Source organism: Erinaceus europaeus, chromosome 7 (assembly GCF_950295315.1).
Source record: "Erinaceus europaeus chromosome 7, mEriEur2.1, whole genome shotgun sequence".
Lineage (NCBI taxonomy): Eukaryota > Metazoa > Chordata > Mammalia > Eulipotyphla > Erinaceidae > Erinaceus > Erinaceus europaeus.
Genome location: NC_080168.1, coordinates 9,448,789 through 9,469,976, shown reverse-complemented (window position 1 = coordinate 9,469,976; position 21,188 = coordinate 9,448,789). Strand labels below are relative to the sequence as shown.

The 21,188-nt window shown below is 42.0% G+C and overlaps 1 protein-coding gene across 3 annotated transcripts in view; it reads left to right on the top strand.

The window, feature by feature from the left end:
- Positions 1 to 21,188, top strand: part of COL4A4 (collagen type IV alpha 4 chain) — a 153,475-nt gene that overhangs the window by 32,836 nt on the left and 99,451 nt on the right. For all 3 annotated transcript variants that reach the window (XM_060193697.1, XM_060193696.1, XM_060193695.1), the window contains exons 5-13: positions 7,905 to 8,039; positions 9,119 to 9,163; positions 10,444 to 10,560; positions 11,744 to 11,812; positions 15,645 to 15,680; positions 17,886 to 17,948; positions 18,598 to 18,633; positions 18,823 to 18,864; positions 21,000 to 21,080. In XM_060193697.1, coding sequence (XP_060049680.1) covers positions 7,905 to 8,039; positions 9,119 to 9,163; positions 10,444 to 10,560; positions 11,744 to 11,812; positions 15,645 to 15,680; positions 17,886 to 17,948; positions 18,598 to 18,633; positions 18,823 to 18,864; positions 21,000 to 21,080 — 624 coding nt within the window. The remainder of the gene's footprint in view (positions 1 to 7,904; positions 8,040 to 9,118; positions 9,164 to 10,443; positions 10,561 to 11,743; positions 11,813 to 15,644; positions 15,681 to 17,885; positions 17,949 to 18,597; positions 18,634 to 18,822; positions 18,865 to 20,999; positions 21,081 to 21,188) is intronic.

Here is a 21,188-nt window from a genome sequence, read left to right as displayed (position 1 = left end):
CCAGGCCCCAGATCCCCACCTGCAGGGGGTCGCTTCACAGGTGATGAAGCAGGTCTGCAAGTGTCTTTCTCTCCCCCTCTCTGACTTCCCCTCCTCTCTCCATTTCTCTCTGTCCTATTCAACAACAACAGCTATATCAACAATAAAAACAAGGGCAACAACATGGGAAAAATGGCCTCCAGGAGCAGTGGATTTGTGCTCAAGGACCCAGGCTGCCTGAAATACTGATTTGAAGACTTGGAGGTCTTTTTGTTTGTTTGTTTTATGGTGTGTGTTGTCCAATGGACTGTGGGTCTACTTTTCCCAGTTGTGAAAAAATAATTTGAATATTATATATAACTCACTCTGTCCCATCATTAATTTGCTTGCCTGAACCTCTAAAGATTGCAGGTAAGCGGTGCTCTGATCTTCTCTCTCTCTTTGTAAATTAACAAATACATAGTTAAAAAAAGAAGAATTGGGGGAGTGGGTGGCACACCCATTAAGTGCACATATCACCATACACGGGACACAAGTTCAAGCCCCCACTCCCTACCTGCAGGGGCAGCACTTCACAAGTGGTGAAGAGGGTCTACAGATGTCTCTCTGTCTCCTCTCTGCTCTCAATTTTTCTCTGTTCTATCAAGTATAACAGAAAGGAAAAGAAAAAGAAAAGAGGGGAAAATAGCTGCCAGCAGCAGTGGGTTCATAGTGCCAGCACTGAGCCCACTGACCACCCTGGAGGCAATGGAAAGCAGAAGAAGGGGAGGAGAAGGAGAAGGAGGAGGAGTTGTTATTTGGTCCTTGCTTGCTCCAGAGATGATTAATAGGAAGTAAAAGTCTAAAGGAATGGTCTGGGCTGAGAGGGAGGGGCAGGCCTGAATCTGCTTAATCACTTTAATCTTTTATTTGTACAGCTGGTCCCAGAGTCTTCTGTGGCTGCAGACTGAGCAGGCAGGCTGGTAGAGCAGGTCTGAGGACAGTGTCCACTCAGCCTTGGAGAAGAGGTGGCCTGGCAAACCCGGCTTCCTCAACTGCCCAATGCAGCGTTGTTGCTTCAGGATTCAGTCAGTCTGTTTTGGGATTCTATCACCTCACAGTGGAAGCCACAGACTATAGAAGAGGTCTGTGCACACAGTAGTGGAAAAAATAAATCAGAGACATTTTATCTGCAGATCAGTCATCCCACCCGTGTTTTCCTTTTCCCAAACCTCAGTCCAGTCCCAGATCTGTTGTCTTATCTTTGCACTCAGAGAGAAAAGAGATTCTCCATCCCTGTGGTTTCTTTTGCAACTGAATGTGCAGTAACAGTATCAGACGCAGGAAATAGCTCAGTCGGTAAAGTGCATGTTTTACCATAGATGCCGCTCTGGGTTCAGGCCCTGGCTTCTCATGAAAGCACCATGGACAGCACCTAGGAGACACTCCCCCCACCATGGATGGTAGAGTGACTCTGTGGTGCATCTTCCTCTCTCCCTCTCTCTCTCTCTCTCTCTCTGTCTCTCTCTCTCTGTCTCTCAAAAGATGAGAGTCTCGGGGACACTCCTTTAGGTTGAAGGGGAGAGATAGATAATAACTTGAGAAGTGGTCTTTGATTGAAGGGGCAGCACAGTGGCCTTTCTTTACCTTCATTATCCTCAACTTGAAATACTCAGCATATTAAAGAAGGTTATCTTCTGGCAATCTTGGGGTGGTCTGATTAGAGTACCTCTTCTCACTTTGTTCGTGAGTGGGAGGGACACACAAGTCAGAAATGAAGTCTTTTTGTAAAGAATAGATTTTTAAAAAGTTTTTATTTATAAAAAGGAAACACTGACCAAACCATAGGATAAGAGGGGTGCAACCTCACACAGTTCCCACCACCAGAACTCTGTATCCCATCCCCTCCCCTGATAGTATTCCTATTCTTTATCCCTCTGAGAGTATGGACCCAGGATCATTATGGGGTGCCAAAGGTGGAAGGTCTGGCTTCTGTAATTGCTTCCCCACTGAACATGGGTATTGACAGGTCAATCCATACTCCCAGCCTGCCTCTCTCTTTCCCTAGTGGGGAAGGGCTCTGGGTGTTTTTATTTTTTAATGATCATTTTGCAACTCTAGTTATAGAAATGTTCATTGTGGGCTTGTTGTTTATGCTTGTTACCTTGGAGCTAATATTATTTTAGCCCTACAAATAAGCAAGCTCAAATATCTGTTTGCAAAACAAATTTTTTTTTACTCACTCCTCCTGTTACATGAAATAACTCCCCACATTGCTGGAAGTAAAGTATTTACCCAAATGGGGTGAACTTAATAATGACTCTTTCTAGTAGATGTATCTGGGAAATTTTTCTCAACAGTTTTATGACAGACTGAGCAGTGTTATACATGGCAGTGGGTGTAGACTGGGAGCTTACAGTTTATGTGGGAACAGGTGTCAGAAATCTACAGGAACAGCTGAATAGAGAAGAAAGGGGTTACTGGCTTGAAAGTGACTTCTAGGTTGGGAAACCTGTCTTGACAGCATGGGCTGCATGCTTCAAAGAATAAAAGGCAGGGGTCTGGAATTACACCAAACAGAGTTAGGGTCTATAATAGTTTACACATATTTAAGGATCTTCTGGAAATTCCCTTGTGGGAGAAAGTGTACACGTTCAGGATAGGAACATGAAATGATTTCATGGGACATATGCTGAAAAATAGAAGAGAAAAGTCACCAGAGGCGTGTGGTGTAGTCTAGAAGGGGTCCACTGCCCAGTTCTGCTCAGTTTGGCACGTGTGGTCCTGATCAGTAAAGCTCATCCAAAGTCAAACTGTGTGACTGCTGTCTAGGGAAGGGGTTTCAGGCCTCAGAAATACAAGTTTTTTTGGATCGTGTAATTTTGCTTCTCTGAGCTACCCAGTGACCATCAAAGTTTTACTGGAGTAGAGAAAGAGTGACTTAGTGATTTTCTTTTTAAAGTTTTGATGATTTAATTGTGCAAGTGATAAGTGTTACCTGCAGGAGGCGTCTCATTCTCAGGGATATGGAGGGTCAGGAGGATGGGGTATCATTTCACAAGCATGAGGGACACTCCTGGGGCCAGATGGCAGAGCCTGGGAAGGAATAGGGCCAGTTCACAAGTTCAAAGCAGTCGGAGTGACTTAACAGAAACAGAGAAGTGACCAGTTTATTGAACAGTGCAAATCTTGTTTTATTTCTGTTTTTTGAAAAGGTTTCAGATCTCACAGTACACACACATTTCTATACTGAGTACAGTTTTGCCATTCTTACCGCCGGGTTAGATGTTTCCACTTCTTTCTTTCTTAAAGTTTCATTAGCTTCCTGGATTCCGCACTGACGAAAATGAAACACATTACAGAGATTTATAGCCAGTTAATTGGCTGTCTCTTTCTCAATTACCCTTTTATGTTCAAATGTGCATTTTGTTATGTTTCTAAATAATGCATTATTGTAAAGCATAGCATTGACAAAAGATAATTTGAAGTTTTGGTTTTTGTTTCTTGTATAAATTATATGCACGATGAAAGGATGATTCTTAAACTCAATGTAAAAGTAGCTATTGCTTGAATCTTATGTGGAGGGAAACTGAGAGCTTTTAACTTAATGTTAATGAATGTTTCCCGGTAAGACTAATTAATACAAACAAACAAACAAAAAAATGGCCAGCTAAAGTCATTATTCTTACTTTTAGATGGTAGTTTAGAATTACAGCAAATTAATGTTCTCACACTGCCCTTTAATGGTTTTTGACTGTGTAATTATATTTTATAATTTATAGTTGTCTTTTACATAACACATTTTGGCCTCCTTGAAAGTTCTTATGTTTTTATAGTCATTATTGTGGTGATTTGCAAAAGCAGGAAGGAAGGTGCATGCAAAGTTTAATTGCAACTTTTGAATGTAAGTGACTGAGGTCAAATATTTGTCAAATCAATGACTGAGTGGTAAAAAAGGAAGAAAGAGAGAAAGAAAGAAGGAAAGAAAGAAAGAAAGAAAGAAAGAAAGAAAGAAAGAAAGAAAACGGCTCATGTACAAACTCCTGCATTTTACTGTTGACTATAAACCATTAATCCCCCCCCCCAATAAAGAAAATTCTAAAAAAAAATGGTAACTAACCTTTGCTATGCAAGTTCCATTTTCTGATGACAGTATACTGAAAGACCAGAATGGGACATTACCTTGGCTTGCATTTTTCACTTCCAAAGCAGGACAACACACCATTTCTTATGGATCCTTCTAGAAATATTCATTTATAAACATATTTAAAGAAGATGCCTGTCTGTTTCTTTTCAGGTGAACTCACATGACATAGTAATAATGAAAATAGAGGGCAGGGGTAGATCATGTGACAGTTATGCAAAGAGACTCTCATGCCTGAGGCTCTAAAGTCTCAGGTTCAGTCCCAAGCACCACCATAAGTCAGAGCTGAGCAGTGCTCTGGTAATATATATATATGTGTATATATATATATATATATATTGCCGGTCTCTCATGGGGGGTCCTATCTCAGGTCCAACTCTCTCTGCATGACCGTCCCGACCTGTAGGCTACTGGAGACGGGTGCGGATAAAAACTTGTCCCGAGGCAGCAGGGCTGGGCGCGCTGGGGTACCTCTTTGCGACCCTGCGGCAAGAGACCGAAGATCAACCCCAGGGGACTGTGGCAGCAGATAACCTGTTTATTGAGCAGCAGAACAGAGTTTTTAAAGGTGGCAAGGGTTGCAAAGGGCGGTAGGAGGAAGCAGTTTGTTTCACCTTTATATGGTTGAAGCACCAGGAGGTTGAGAAAGGGTAGGGGTTCTTCCAGTAGTCATTAGGTGGGTGGTCTGGCTGGTTCGGGAATGAGGAGGTGAGATTATCATCAGGCACACGGGGTGGGGGGGGGGAGAGGGTCTTTGTGTGGGCAGGAGGAATCAAGCCATATATGGTCAAAAGGAACAGGAGACAGGGAAGTGGTGAGGGGGCTTCTAGTAACTGTAGAGTAAGCTGACCAACTGGTTTGGGAACAAGGAAGTGAACGATTGTGTCAGAGAATGTGGGGCCCTTGTGGGGTGGGGGTGTCTGACAGGGGGACAAAATCCTGGAGGCCGAGCCCCCCACCCCCCAGCTCGACCCCGGGTGGGAGAGACTGATGAGGTGGCTGTGCATCCAGGTACCCGTTTGTTCACAGGCGGTCCACACCATGCTCAACCTCAGCCTCACAGTTCATATATATATATATATATAATGCAAATAGCAATAGTAGGCATTATAGTGCTTCCATACATTTAAATATTTATATATTTGTTCATTCACAAGCCGTGACAAGCTTGAATCTGGGGAGCAGAGAGGCACCCAATAAAAAAAATGTGCCCAGTATATAAAAAAAAATTGCGTTCTGTAACAGTTTAACCTAGGAGTGGATTTATCAGAAACTCAGTTCTAGCCAGTGTTATAGTCCTCCTTACGCTGGCATTAGTTCACAAATCCCATTTGTAGGAGTCCAGGGAAAGAGGGTTTGATGCGAGGCCTCAGGAGCCTGGTCATCGTTGCCAGTCCACCTGTCCTCACTTGTGCCGAAGAGACTTTCTGAACCAGAGGCTGAGGAAGACTGGAAATGGGAGCAATAAGTGAGCAGCCCCTGCCCTCTGAGTGCTCAGACTGACATGAGAGGCAAGCAGTAAACTGGTGAGTAAACAGAGAGATGCTAACTAAGCAGGAAAGGGGAAGCTGCCCTGATTGAGACTAATGGGGCAGGAGCGAACTAGAGACTGACAATTGGGAGGAAGATCTAGGGAAAGAGCTGCAGAGGGAAAGAGAACTCAAGGCTCTATGGCTGGGAAATGGGAGTGGTGGTAGGACCAGCACAGGGCAACCGAGGATTCTGGGATCACAGCCTGGAAGGCCTGGAGTATGAACTTGGATCTCTACATAGAGAAGACACAGGGAGACTTAAAAAGCTGGGCCTAGAGAGCATCAGGCTTGGTGAAATAAGCCAGCAGGAGGAAAACCAAACACTTGGTGGCGATCCATTCCTCTGTGGCTTACAGAGAAACCAACGTGACAGTGAACTAAGTGAAACAAAAATATGCTTTAGAATCTAAGGCCAATTAGTGGGTGCCGGAGTGGAAGGGGGAGAGAGGATTGAGGTAAATCAGGTAAAAGGAGACAGATGTCTGGGGAGGGATAGAAGTGAACTGTCAATGGTGAGCTTAAAATAGTCTCCATATGCTGACTTTCAGTGGTGTACTGAAGCGGGTCTGATTTTATGGCTTGAATTTAATATATATATGGCAGCAGCTCTGAAGGTGATACAGAGTGAACAACTTGTAAACATGAATTCCTGGGTTTGATACCCAGCATCACATATGCCAGAGTGATGCTCTGGTTCTTGTAGATGGGTAGATAGATAGATAAATACATCAATTGATATTTTGGGGAGATGGTATATGAGACAAGGTATTGTAGTGGAGCAAGTAGAGGTAAAAATCATTTTTTAAAAAATTTTAGTTAGCATCTATTATTGCTAATATAGAAACTTAGGGTCATGGTCCAGGAGGTGGCACAGTGGATAAAGCATTGAACTCCCAAGCATGAGGTCCTGAGTTCAATCCCTGGCAGTACAGGTACCAGAAAGATGTCTGGTTCTTTCTGTCTCTTTCCTCCTAGCTTTCTCATTAATAAATAAATTAAATATTTTTAAAAAGAAATTTAGGGTCTATCAGTATTACTACTTATTAGTGTTCAAAAGGGGATTTTATTTATTTATTGGTGGGGAAAAGAACTCTAGTTTAAATAACATTGTGAAATAGAAAAAAAAACTATGGTGTGAATGTTTATTAAAACTGAAAAGAATCCTAGTTTAATCCTTTTTTACATATCCTACACTGAAAAAAAATGTCCGAGCTTTGCACACAGACCTTCTAACATATACCTGACTGGAGTTCAACACATAAGCAAAAGAGAAAAGACTTTATTAAAAAATAATACAACACTAGAAAGAGATGGATTTAGATTTCTGGAAATAAATTGAGTAACATGTGCTTTCCTACCATATTGGGGCAGAGGAGGGGAAAGCCTGATTTGAGCCAATGGTCAGTCTCTTTCTCTCTCTCTCTTTCTCTCTTTCCAATCTCTCTTTTAAAATAAAGTTTTCCCTTCTTATCAATAGATGTATGTATTATTGAATTTAAAATTACATGATTTTTAGGCTCTTTCAGTATGATTTAATTTCTTTGATTGTCACTGGGGTTGTGTGGGGAGGGACTTACTTGGAGGTAGGCAGAGAATGGACAGAATACTGGAAGACCAATTAGGAGATCTGAGGGGTAATATACATATAATGAGACACAGAGAGCTGAGTTCCAAATCATGAAGAAGAAACAGGGTGAAAGCTGATAAAGAAAAAGAAAGACTTTCCACCCTGAAACAGCAGAAAAAAAAAAAAAAACACTAGTCATTGAGGATAAGTAAAACCCTGGCATTTTCCCCTAAGATGAATGTTTGCCACTTGCATAATGGCAGTAAGACTTTGATTTTCTAAAAGGTTTATTTATCTTCATAAGAGCAGGAGAGACAGAGACCCCAGAGCACTGCTCAGTTCTGGCATGTGGTGGTGCTTGGAATTGAACTTGGGGCCTCAGCCATGCCAAATAATCTGACTGAAGGCTTTGACTTGTTTTTTCAAGTTCATTGCACAAGTATGGAAGTCAACATTTAGAAATGCTATTGACAGTGGAAAATAGAGAGCTATTGACTGCTTATAGATAACGTGTGTATATACATGGAGTCATTCCAATGTATGATATGGCTGAAATTCAGACTCAGACAGGCAGTGTTACTGTTTTCATTTTGGAGTTCGTGGCTCCTTTGAATGAACTCAATGGGCCATATGTGATTGCATCAGAAGACATTATTTGAGAATCACCTCCTGCACCATGAACCTGCTTAACCTTCATTCTCAGGGGCATCCAGGACCGTCAGGACCACAGGGTCCTATTGGACCTTTGGGAGAGCCAGGACCCATTGGGATTCCAGGAGAGAAAGGGAGGAGAGGTGACAGTGGGCCTCCAGGAGTGGCAGGAGACAAAGGAGACAAGGTGAGTCTCTCGAAGTGGAGCATTACACCAGCCTCCCACCAGGACTACTGTGCCAGTTTGTTTGTTTGTTTAAATCACTGCAGCCATTACCTGCTTGTATCTTATAATAAATTACATCTAAGCTTTGATAAGCAGTCTTCCTTCCCTACCCCTTTCCAGAGGAGTATGCCTTTCCAGGTCTTTTTTGTGCGTGTGAATTCTCAAGTGTCCTCAGTAAAATATCATCTGGATTTCTTGCTTAAAAAAAAATACAATATCAGGAGTCAGGTGGTAGCATAGCAGGCTAAGCGCAGATGGCACAAAGCACAAGGAGCAGCGTAAAGACTCCCCACCTGCAGGGGAGTCAGTTTGCAAGCGGTGAAGCAGGTCTGTAGGTGTCTGTCTTTCTCTCCCCCTCTCTGTCTTCCCCTCCTCTCTCCATTTCTCTCTGTCCTATCCAACAACAACATCAATAACAACAACAATAATAACAACAATAAAACAACAAGGACAACAAAAGGGAATAAATAAATATTAAAAAATATAATAGTTTTACATGAAGCCTTTCTTTGGCACTCACTCACTCATCAATATGCCTAGAGATCATTTCATGTCAATCTGTCTAAGTTGAATTTACTTTCTTAATACTACTGCATGATCTGCTATAGTGTAGGTAAAATAAACTTCTCTCCAGGAAGGACACTTTGGTGCTTTGGCCTCTTTCACTCTCTCTGTGCCTGTCTTCTTATCTCTATTGAAAAACAAACAAATAAGTAAATAAATAAATCACCTGTTTTCACATCCCAGAGTTTGTTTCTCTAGGATCAGTTGATTCCGAGAACCTGAGTTCTTAGTCTAGAGGCCTGTGGGGTGGTGAATGTTTTCTTTGCCAAGCTAATTTCCTAAGCACAGCAAGGAAAATACAAAAGGCATTTAAGCTCATTCATGTAGAAATAAGAAATGTTGCTACTTATAGTGGCTGCTAATTGTTTTCTGAAACAAGCCATTAACGGTGGCTTTATCATGCTTGAAAGTAAACCCACATGCTAAGCTAATAATTTAATAATCTCTCTCTTTGTTTTTATTTCTGGGGTTTCTAGGGTCCGACTGGAGTTCCTGGATTTCCAGGTCTGGATGGCATACCTGTAGGTACCCCTCAATTTTGTTTCATGTTTTTGAAAGAAGTGGGGACCACTCAGAACTTGAAATCATGTGCCACCTAGGTCCTCTAACATCTCTGTCTGTCTGTCTGTCTGTCTGTCTATCTATCTATCCATCTATCCATCCATCCCTACCCATATCTGCCTATCTATCTTCTATCCATCCATCCATCTCTACCCATATCTATCTATCTATCTATCTATCTATCTATCTATCTATCTATCTATCTATCTATTCCTACATCTATCTATCTATCTATCTATCTATCTATCTATCTATCTATCTATCTATCTATCCCTACCCAGATCTGTCTATCTATCTATCTATCTATCTATCTATCTATCTATCTATCTATCTATCCATCCATCTATCCCTACCCATATCTGTCTATCTATCTATCCCTATCTCCATCTGTCTGTTTATCTGTCTACCCATCTACCTATCTATTGTATTTATATATACACATATACATTTAATATAGGAGAATTTTGCATTTCAATTTTGCATACTAACTTTGAAACCGATGCACTTTACTTGAAGAACAAGATTTTCAGTCTTATTAGAGGCAAATATGCTAAAATATGACTTAGACAATACTTATGTTGTAAAGGATAATGTTCTGGGGATAAATGCATACTCACAATGAAAATTTTTGTTTGCTGATGAATCTCGTATTGGAGATGGGCTTTAGACTCAATTTTTGAAATTCTTTTTTGATCGCTTTATTGGGGAAAATGATGATTTATAAGACTATAAGACTTGCTGTCAGGTGTCTTTTTTCATATCTCATCATGACGGATATTAGCATTTAAGACTGATTCTTAAAAATATGTTACTGATGTGTCTATTAGATAGAGATAGAGAGAAAGTGAGAGGGATGGGGCTTGAACCTGGGTCCTTGCACATTGTAATGTAAGTTCTAATAGGTGTGCCACCACCCAGCCCCCTTAAGACTCAGTTCAAGCATGAAAACCAAGTGAACAAAGAAAGGTACTTTGGGACCTTTACAGTTTTTTAGAGCTTTTATGAGGATTGCAAGGTCCCAATATTTGAAATTAAATTAATGTGAATTGAGCTATATTAAAATATATTTGCTTCTACTATGTTGCCTAGCATAGCATTTATGGACAGGAAAGGAAGGATCACAAAATTCATCCAGCGAGCCTATAAATCTGAGTTGCCATAATTAGGGCATCCATGTAGCATGACCTTTGTGCTAAAATGTTCTCAAACTATGCTTCACTTTAAATTTTGTTTTCTGCAGGGACACCCAGGGCCTCCAGGACCCAGAGGCAAACCGGGCTTGAATGGCTACAATGGCTCAAGAGGTGACCCAGGATTACCAGGAGAGAGAGGAACTCCTGGCCAGCGAGGCCCCCCGGTAAGGGACCCACAGCTCACCCTACTGGGAGTCTTGTGTGTAAGGAAAGGCTTTGCAGTGGGAACAGGCTTGTTGCATCCAAGATGCAGAACTAATAATCCGTGTGCTGGCGTATTATCAATAATGGCGTGATTGCATGAGGAGGGCAGAGAAGTGGCACAAATTAGAACATGAGGGGCCCCAAAGATCATGGGAGGAGACTGGATTTTCTTTTCCTTGCCATGCCATGGAAGGCACAGGAAGGGTTTAATGAAGTATGATGCCCCAGGAATCAGAGTCTCCTTGCATATCATTATGCTGCCTACCCCCTGAAACTCACATTTCTCACTTTCTCCTTCGATGGAGAGTCAGCTCTCTCTCTCTCAGCAAGTTCTTCCATGAAACATCATTTGACTTTATCAATAGGGAAAAGGGAGGAAGTATAACATCTTGCTTGCTTCCTTCCTTTCTCTATTTCTCTTTTTTCTTCCTTTTTCTCTTTCTTTCTTTCTTCCTTCCTTTCTTTCTCTGGGAAGAGGAGGAAAGAATATATTGAGGCATTTAATTCACTTTTAAAGAAATAGATATTAGGCAATCCTTCACCTTTCTCTTTCTTTCTCTTTCTTTCTTTCTTCCTTCCTTTCTTTCTCTGGGAAGAGGAGGAAAGAATATATTGAGGCATTTAATTCACTTTTAAAGAAATAGATATTAGGCAAACCTTCACCTTAACCTTCTAAAAGGAATAGTCTAAAAATTTTAGAAGGTACTCTTACAAGACTACCTAGAATTTAATTTGAATACAAATACTAAAATGGATCAAGTCAAATTTTAGAGAGCTTAGTTCCAGGATATAAACAGTTGCCAAATTCTTTACTTATAAGAAGAATACTTGTGTATTATGTTGTCAGTTTTCTGCTGAATAGTTAGGAAATAGCTATTAATATACTAACTTATATATATATATATTATATAGCCCATGAAAATATATTTATGTATTCATAATTTCTGTATAATATAAATGTATTGAAATTATTCTGTCTCTAGAGATTTCTTTATAGCTCTTAACTGAACATTGAAGGACTATATGTGAGATCCTGCAGAGAATAAAGAAATCATTAAAAATTAGATCATAGTGGTAATTTTATTGATGAGTAGTAACAATATGCTTCCCCCCCTTCCTCTAAAATGAGTATTTTATTTTCAGGGCTTCCCTGGGGAAAATGGAGAGAAAGGAAACTCAGTGTTCATTTCAGGTGCTATTAAAGGTATTCAGGTAAGCACTGTGCTCATGGTGGTTTAAAAAAAAAGAGTTCATTTTCTACCCCATGTTAAAACCCATGTCTGTGGGAAGACAGTTGGTTTTCATTGCTCTAGCTATAGGACCCCAGTGCCTCCTAAATATTCCTGCAGAGTTGCAAGGGATAGATTTATCCGAGATTCTCTCTGTATTGGCACTGATGATATCTAGGGTCCAGTAATCAAGGGGGTAGTCCACCCCCATGGCTGCATTATTCCTAATAGCCAAAATGTGAAAGAAAACTAATTGCCCGACAGATGACTGCACAAAGAAGTTATGGGACATATACTCAATAGAGGATGACTTTGCAGTTTTTTCTTTTAAAAAAATTTTTATTTATAGAATGGGAATATTGACAAGACTATAGGATAAGAGGGGTGCATTTCCACACAGTGTCACCCCCAGAGCTCCATATCCTATCTCCTCCCTTGATAGCTTCCTTATTCTTTATCCTTCTGGGTATAGGCCCTAGATCATTATGGGGTGCAGAAGATGGAAGATCTGGCTTCTGTAATTGCTTCCCCGCTGAACATGGGCGTTGGCAGGTTGATCTATGCTCCCAGCCTGTCTCTTTCTTTCCCTAGTGGGACAGGGGCCTGAGGAGGCAGGGCTCCAAGACACATGGTGGGGTCCTCTACCCAGGGAAGTCAGATTGGCATCATGGTAGCATCTGGAACCTGGTTGCTGAAAAAGTTAAGGTATAATGCAGGACACATTTCACATTTTTGACTAATCATGAACCTAAGGCCAAGAATATTGAAGATGAAGATTTGGGTCTCCATTTTGGAAAAAGCTAGTAGGTCTATTTTAGGTATATTCTAAAGGGCCCATGACATTACTAGTTTTTGCCTGTGCCTGACATCTAATATGGAGGTGGACCCAGCAATTTTTAAAAAGATGATACATTGTCCTTCAGGACAAAATGGATAGAACTATAGGTGACTAAGCTTAGTGAAGTCATTAAGGGGAGAGAAAGATAATTACCAGGTAGCTTCGCACATATGTGCAATAGAGAATTGAAAAACATGAGCTGGTGAATAAGAAATAGCCAACCAGTGTCTAAGACCCTGGGACAACTATAGCGGATATACTTGTGGGGTGAGGAACACGGAACTTTGGTGGTGAAGGTAATGTAGAACTATGCCCCTGATAATCTTGTAAATCACTAATTAAAGTTTTTTAAACATCAGTAATCAGGAGACTGGGTGTTGCAGGATGTTGAGCCCTATCCCCAGACACTACTTATCGATGCCAGTAGAGCCCCAGGCCCTGCACACCCAAATGTTCTAAGCAAGCATTACCATATGTTCTCTGGGAAAAAAAACTTCCCCAGCTAACAACCAAGAATTTCTTTGTAGTTCAAATGTTGCTATATTAAAAGTTGTCACATAGGATAACAACTTCTTAAAGGATTTTAAATTTCTTTTGTATTATCTTTATTTATTTACTGGATAGAGACAGCCAGAAATCGAGAGAGGAGGGGCTGACAGTGAGGGAGAGAGACAGAGAGACACTTGCAGCACTCTGGAAGCTTTCCCCCCTGCAGGGGGGGACTGGGTCCTTGCACACCTTAACATAACATGTGCACTCAACCAGATACACCACCACCCAGCCCCTGCCATATAGAATACGAGACATTACCACAATTACAGACCATTATGGAAACCTAAAATGTTCTATAACCTAATAGCTCTGTCCATGGTAAACTAAAAGTTTTTGTATTTTTAGTAAGTAATCATGTCAAGCATTCAAAAATAAAATCTTGAACTAGAACATAGTCTTTCTAATATGAGTCATCATGGAAAAGCAGAAGAAGATAATTGAATATAAATCAAGAGAAGTACCAGAGTATATTTCCAAGTCATGTTCACCTTTCTTAAGGAAGAATATTCCATAACAATTCAACAGTCAAGGTGCAATTAGACCTAATAATGTCCCTTGCCACCCAGAGCGGGTAGGTCTGAGTGCTGAAGCAATTCACAAATCCATAGCATATGTTTGTGAATGGTGTGCCTGTTTGTAGTTGTTACAGGACAAGAACAATGCTGCTGTTTGTAGTTTTAGTGATTGGCTAGTAAATTTAGCACCTAAGCCAGAGTTATTCCAGGAATCTATATAGTGTATTGGAAAAAAGTGAATTAACTGTTACTGACTACTGTGACTTCAGGAGGAAGCCTCTTAACCACTCTGAGCCTCAGTTTCCCTATTTGTGAAACAAAAGGGACTCCCTAGCACCTGTCTCTGTGCAAACCTACTGCTTTTTGAAACTCCTGAGAATTTGTCAACTTCAACATCTCAGAGGGTGTCAAGAAATAAATAATAGGTCTGGAGAGATAGTTCACCTGGTTAGGAGTCTACCTTGCCTTGCTCATGGTTCATGGATCAAACCCTTTCCCCTCCCCTCTATGATGAGGATAAGGTGCAAGGCATCTGTAACACCAGAGTCTGGCAATTCACATTAGATCATGGTCTTCAGGCTGAGAATTGAGAACGCCTGTAACTGGCCAGGGCCTCTCAACTTAAGTCCGTGTTCTCATGACTCCAGCCATCTTGCTCTCATTTTGGCTGAGTGGGAGTGAAGTTTGGGACTTAAAAATCAAGGCAGAGGGACAGAGAATGGGAAAGCTATCAGGGGAGGGGATGGATATGGAGACCGGGTGGTGGGGATTGTGTGGAGTTGTACCCCTCCTATACTACGGTTTTGTTAATGTCTCCTTTCTTAAATAAATAAAAAATAAATAAAATGATCAGAAAAAAAAATCGAGGCAGACTTTTCCAGTTTCTCTCTTTCTACCCTGTTTTATTCTCATTAAAATAAATCTTTAGAGGCTGGGAGTTGATACAGCTGATTGAACACACATGATACACACTCAAAGACCCAGATTTAGGACCCCAGTCCCAACTTTATAAGCGGTAAAATAGTGGGCCAGATGCCCCTCTTTCTCTCTCCCTCTCTATATCCCTTTCCCTCTTGATTTCTTACTGTCTCTATCCAATAAATAGATTTAAAATTTTTATTATCTCTATTTATTTGAATAGAGACAGCCAGAAACCAAAAGGGTGATAGGGAGAGAGACAGAGACACCTGCAGCACTGCTTCACCACTTGCAAAGCTTTCCTCCTGCAGGTGGGGACCAGGGGCTCAAAGCCAGGTCCTTGCACATTGTAATATTTTAAAAATAACTTTATTGAGGAAATAACGAGGGGGCTGGATGGTGGCACACCTAGTTGAGTTCACATGTTACAATGCACAAGGACCCAGGTTCGAGCCCCCGGTTCGCACCTGCAGAGGGAGAGCTTCAGGAGTGATGAAGCAGGGCTGCAGATATCTCCCTGTCTCTCTTCCTCTCTGTCGCCTCCTTCCCTCTTGATTTCTGGCTGCCTCTAGCCAATCAATAAAGATGATAAAAAATTAAAACAGAAAAAAATGATTTACAAGACAGTTGTTATCACACAGGCATAACTTCCTATCTTTTCGCCATGGGTGTCACCCCATCACCAAGTTAGACCCTACTCCACCATTGTGCTAGATCCCCCAATGCCCGCTCAAACCATCGTCCCACAGCCTCCTCCAGAGGAAAAGGTTGGCCTGGAGCAGAAAAGCCCAGTGAGGACAAAACCAAAAAAGAATGGAAAAACAACAACAAAAATGTGGAGACAGAAAATTGTCTCCTTCTAAGGCAGTCTTTCCAACGCTGAAAAATGTTCAGTTAGGTCAAACAATCCTTGTGTCTTTCCACTCTTACATGCTGTGTGTTTCAGGGAAATGGAGTTGCTCTTATAAAACAGTGTATCTGTATTCTTACAGGGAGACAGAGGGCTCCCAGGACCCCCTGGCTTACCGGTAAGTTTCCTGAGCAGACCATGTACCTCTCAGAGCCTTTGGTCCACACTGCTTTGGTCCCAGTGGGACTCACTCCATAAGCTGCAGAGCTCATTGCAGAATAAATGTGCAGACATTCAGAAGACATTTCAACATAGTGACAACACAGTTTTCAATCTGGCAGGAGGACTTATATGACAGTTCAGGTCGTGCTTTCCAAAGCAGCCTTGAATCTCAGCAAGCTGGGGGCTGGGAAATGGCGGACCTAGTTGAGCACACATTTTACCAGGTATGTGGACCTGGGTTTGAGGCCCCAGTCCCCATCTGTGGGGATGGGGAGTAAGCTTCAAGAGCAGTGAACCAGATCTACAAGTGTCTCTCTTTGTCTCCCCTCTCTCTATCTTCCCTGCTGCTCTCAATTTCCATCTGTCCTATGAAATAATCATTAAGGGAGTCGGATGGTAGTGCAGCAGTGCAGTGGGTTAAGTGCATGTGGTGCAAAGCGCAAGGACTGGCTTGAGGATCCCGGTTCGAGTCCCCGGCTCCCCACCTGCAGGGGAGTCGCTTCACAAATGGTGAAGCAGGTCTGCAGGTGTCTATCTTTCTCTCCCCCTCTCTGTCTTCCCCTTCTCTCTCCATTTCTCTCTGTCCTATCTAACAACGACAACATCAATAACAACAACAATAATAACTACAATAACAATAAAAAACAAGGGCAACAAAAGGGAAAATGAGTATATAAGTAAATATAAATTTTTTAATTAATTAAAAAAGGAAAAGAAAAAATGGCTGTGAAGAGCGGTAGATTCATAGTGCTGGCACCTAGCCCCAGTGATAACCCTCATGGCAAGAAAAAAAATATATCAGCAAGCTTCCTCTTGTCTTTCTTTTCATGGTCATGTGCTATTGCTCAGGTATATAAAGTTGGTCAGTTTTTAGGAAGCTGAGTCTGACTAGAACCCACACAAAGAGCTAAATATGAATGATTTTGCCTGTGGGGTCAGTCGTTATGCATTCTATTTGGCTCCATTTCCCAGTACTATATTCTAATAGTCTTCCCATTTACCAGTGTTGACCAGATGAAAATTAAAGTGATACCCCACCCCCAGAGGTTAAGCCATAATTGTGTTGGGTAACTCCTGGTTGTAAATAGGGATGATATACCCAAGTTGGTTTTCTGGCTGATTCTGAAGCCCACTTCAATGCACTCAGAGAGACATCTTAATGCTGCTGTTACAATAAACAATCCGTTCACTGTGGAGAGAGCAGTTTCACTGCACATTCAGGACTCATGTGGTGGGGAGGGTCAGTGGGTGAACAGAAAGCCTCTCTCCACGCTTCTGGTGCCACCTAGCAAATGTGTGTGCGCACAGACGCTACCATTCACTTGCCACAGAAAATTATTTGTGACCGAATCATCCTGAACTTGAACTGGGGGCTCCATTTCTAGTGACACGAATCTCATAAAGCACACCCAGTGGCATCTCAGAGAGGCCACAGACGTCAATCCATTAACATGTATTGATATATTTTTCAATATATATATTTTAATTTATTTCCCCCCTTTTGTTGCCCTTGTTTTTCATTGTTGTTGTAGTTATTATTGTTGTGGTTATTGATGTCGTTGTTAGATAGGACAGAGAGAAATGAAGAGAGGAGGGGAATTCAGAGGGGGAGAGAAAGACACCTGCAGACCTGCTTCACCGCCTGTGAAGTGACGCCCCTGCAGGTGGGGAGCCAGGGGCTCGAACCGGGATCCTTATGCCGGTCCTTGCGCTTTGCAGCACATGCGCTTAACCCGCTGCGCTACTGCCCGACTCCCTTCAATATTTTTTAAAGCCGTGACATGCTATGGAGTTTAGGGGAAGCTAGTAGTGAGTTTTCTTCATTCTTACTTGCGTTTCGGTGGCTGCAGTTTGATAGTGAACAAGTCTTGACAGTGCATCCTTAGACACGAGCCTCTGTCACTTTTGTTACCCCAAGATGTGTAGTTGAGAAGATGGAACTTTGGGGTTTAAGTCAGTCTGTCAGCATAAGTGTCAACCCCCCCCCACTGAGTGCTGCCCCCTGCTGGCTGGTGAGAGGTAGAAGGAAGGGTAGGTGCGTGCAGGATGGGTGTCCAGGACTGGGGATTTCGTCAATGGTCTTTATCCACCTGCAGTTAAAGCTCTGGCTGGAAGAGTTGCTGGAATTTTGGTAACGTGCTCTGGTTTCTCTCCTATTTAGGGGCCGAGAGGTGCAAGAGGACCAGCTGGCCCTGTGGGCTACCCAGGAGAGACAGGGTTCCCAGTGAGTGCACCTGCTGATTCTGTCCAGACTGTTTAACTGTCCAGACCTGACATTCAAACAGATGAAATGAAAGGAGGGGGGTGGAAGTCTGAGATCAGATGCAGGCAGGTTCCAGCAGAGATGACCACATGCTAAATCTGGCACATCCACCTTAGTAGCGCGAGACTGTCCCAGAGCTCTGGTGTCCAGGGGGTGGTCTGCCCGGCTGCTACGGGAAGCCCACTGCATGCATTTTACAATCACAAGTCTCCTCACATGGGAGAACTTCCCAGGCTGATATTCTCGAGACTCGTGGTTGTTGCCGACACACCGCATGGATGGTACCAGTGATGTTCCAGGGATAGTGGGGTGGTGCTGTGGTGTCTCTCTTTTCTGACTGTCTCTCTTTCTCACACATCTATCTGACTTTGGAAAACAAGTAAAAAAAAAACCTAGGAAACAACTGGAGAGGTCTCTCAGTGGTATCCTGCAAGTGTGAAGCCTTGGGTTTATTCCCCAGCACTGCAGAAAAATAAATATATTTATTGGTTTAAAAAAATAATCAAGTTGGAGGGTGTTTCTTTTTTAATAAAAATTGGAATAGTTCGTGAAGGTAGATTCTGATTTAAGGGACTGATCATTGATTGGTATGTTCTTGCCATTGATTTAGGGACCTTCTGGCCACCCTGGAAGCCCAGGCTTAAAGGTAGGTAGAACAAATACAGTCCACAAGTAGATCCATGCAGAAGAAATAAGAGACCACTGACATTCATCAGAATGTCTTGTCTTCAATAAATTTCTCGAAGCACGTAATGCATAAACTGTAGCGTTCTTATCCCCAAGTCTTCCTCGCTTGTCGTGACTGTTGTGATGTCACATTCCCTTTCCCTTCCAGGGCGATCCTGCTGTGGGAGTGAAAGGGCAGATGGGAGACTCGGTAAGAATCCCTCTTCGTCTGGAGAAACAGGTGTTACAGTGTATGTGCAGCCTGGGTTTCCTGGTGTGTTCCGACCTTACTCGCTTTCTGATTTCTGTCCAACTTTGGGGCTGAGAATTTCCCTTCACTGAGTTACCAGGGTGCAGTGGCACACTTAAGTGTGGGGTGGCACAAGTTAATGACCATGGCATACTTCACCTATGGAAAAAAAGATTGGGCATTTATGATAATATATTATATCCAAGTAGACTGTTTAATGGGTGACTTGTTTCATTTCAGAAATTTCCTCAGAATCCTCATCTCTTCATACCTAACTAAAAATGTGAGAGCAGGGAAATGGTATAATTACTACTGCAAAAGACTTTCATGCCTGCATCTCTGAAGTTCCAGGTTGAATCCCTCACACCACAATAAACCAGAGCTGAGCTGTACTCCGGTAAAAATAACATTAACTTAAAAGTAAAATATGAATAGCTAAGGCCACAAGCATTTCATAAGACAGTTCCCACCCGCTCACTATCCCAGATTCCTCTTCACAAGTCCCATCCACTTCCTCTCTCAGACTCACAAATGCTTCCTGTGAAAGCATGGACACTTAAAGGATAGGCATTAGAAAAGTTTCAAAATGGCAGCCCATCTGGAAACCAGTTGAACATCTCACAGATGATGTGTGAGTGGTTCTTTCATCAACTGTGGATAAACAGATATTGAACCTCTACAGACCGTCTTAGATGTGGGTGGAGTGAAGGGAATTTTGCTAAAACAGACCTGACCCTATCTTCATGGAGTTCAGCAGGGCTGGGTGAGTTAGGATACAGAAACAAGAGGTGAAAGACATTGAATGATTTTTTTTTCCTGATGTCCCCAAATATCTAATGTAGTGTTGATGGAATAGCTGCCCTAAAGATAAATGTCACATGACAAAGCAATTGAACACATACATTTTTTTTTTTTTAAGGCAGAGGGCTGGGTGGTAGCACAGCAGGTTAAGTGCACATGACCCAAAGCCCAAGGACCAACATAAGGATCCCAGTTTGAACTCTTGGATCCCTACCTGCAGGGGGGGGGGGGGGGGTCGCTTCATAAGCGGTGAAGAAGGTCTGCAGGTCTCTATCTTTGTCTTTCCCTCCTCTCTCGATTTCTCTCTGTCCTATCACCAACAACAATAGCAATGACAACAATAACAATAAATACAACCAGGGCAACAAAATGGGGGGAAAATGGCCTCCAGGAGCAGTGGATTTATAGTGCAGGCATTGATCCCCAGCAAAAAATAAGTGGGGGGGAGATAGTAATGCATTTGGAAACTAGGCTTATTCTAGCTGGAGTAAGCTTAAACAAAACCATTAAAGGCTGACAAGCAAGGAGCTTCATCAAACAGTGGTCACATTACTGTTTTATTTCATACCACTAAAAAGATCCTATATCCATTTTAGTTCAAAGTACAAAGGAGAGAAATAAGGAAGAGCAATATTCAAATACTCCACAATCACATCGTCCTGGAAAATACAAGTAACGATGAGTATGGCCAATAAAGTGGAGTGGTAGAGAAAAAACTAAATAACGAAGTGGGCTAATATGTTCTGAAGTATCTATGAGTTTTGCATCAATGCTTCAAAATCATGGGTATTTTTTTCCAGAGGACTGCTCAGCTCTGGTTTATGGTGGTACAAGGATTGAACTAGGGACTTTGGAGCCTCACGCATGAGAGTTTTTTTTATAACTATCATGCTATCTCCCCCCCACACCACAAATGAAGCTTTTATTCACCTGATAACCTGATAGATATATGCACAGTGAACATAGATATATACACAATGAACATGTACTCACACACACGTCTTTCACATAACAAACACACCACAAAGAGCTACACCAAAAGTTTAATAGAAATCTCCTCTAGATGGGGAAGATGATGGGTCCCTTATTTTAAATTTTATTTTAACTGTGTGCATTACTTATGAAAGTCAAGAAATGTTTTAAAACATATGATGTGCTTACCCTGGTTTTTATTATAATTCCATGCCCCCACAGGATTGTAAACATGACTTCATATAATCATCTTGGTCTCAAATTTCATTTCCAACTAATGTTGCTGTGAACTACCTGCTATTTTGATCTTTGTTCTTTTTAAGGGTGAGGTCGGCCTGCAAGGTTCTCCCGGACCCACCCTGCTGGTCCAGCCCCCGGATTATTGTCTCTATAAAGGAGAAAAGGTAACTTCTGCCTACTCATGTATGATGGCCTTTACCCCAATGCATCCTTAGCAGGTTGGGTTGGTTGTCACTAATACTACAGAGCTGGAAACATGAGGTTTAACTAGG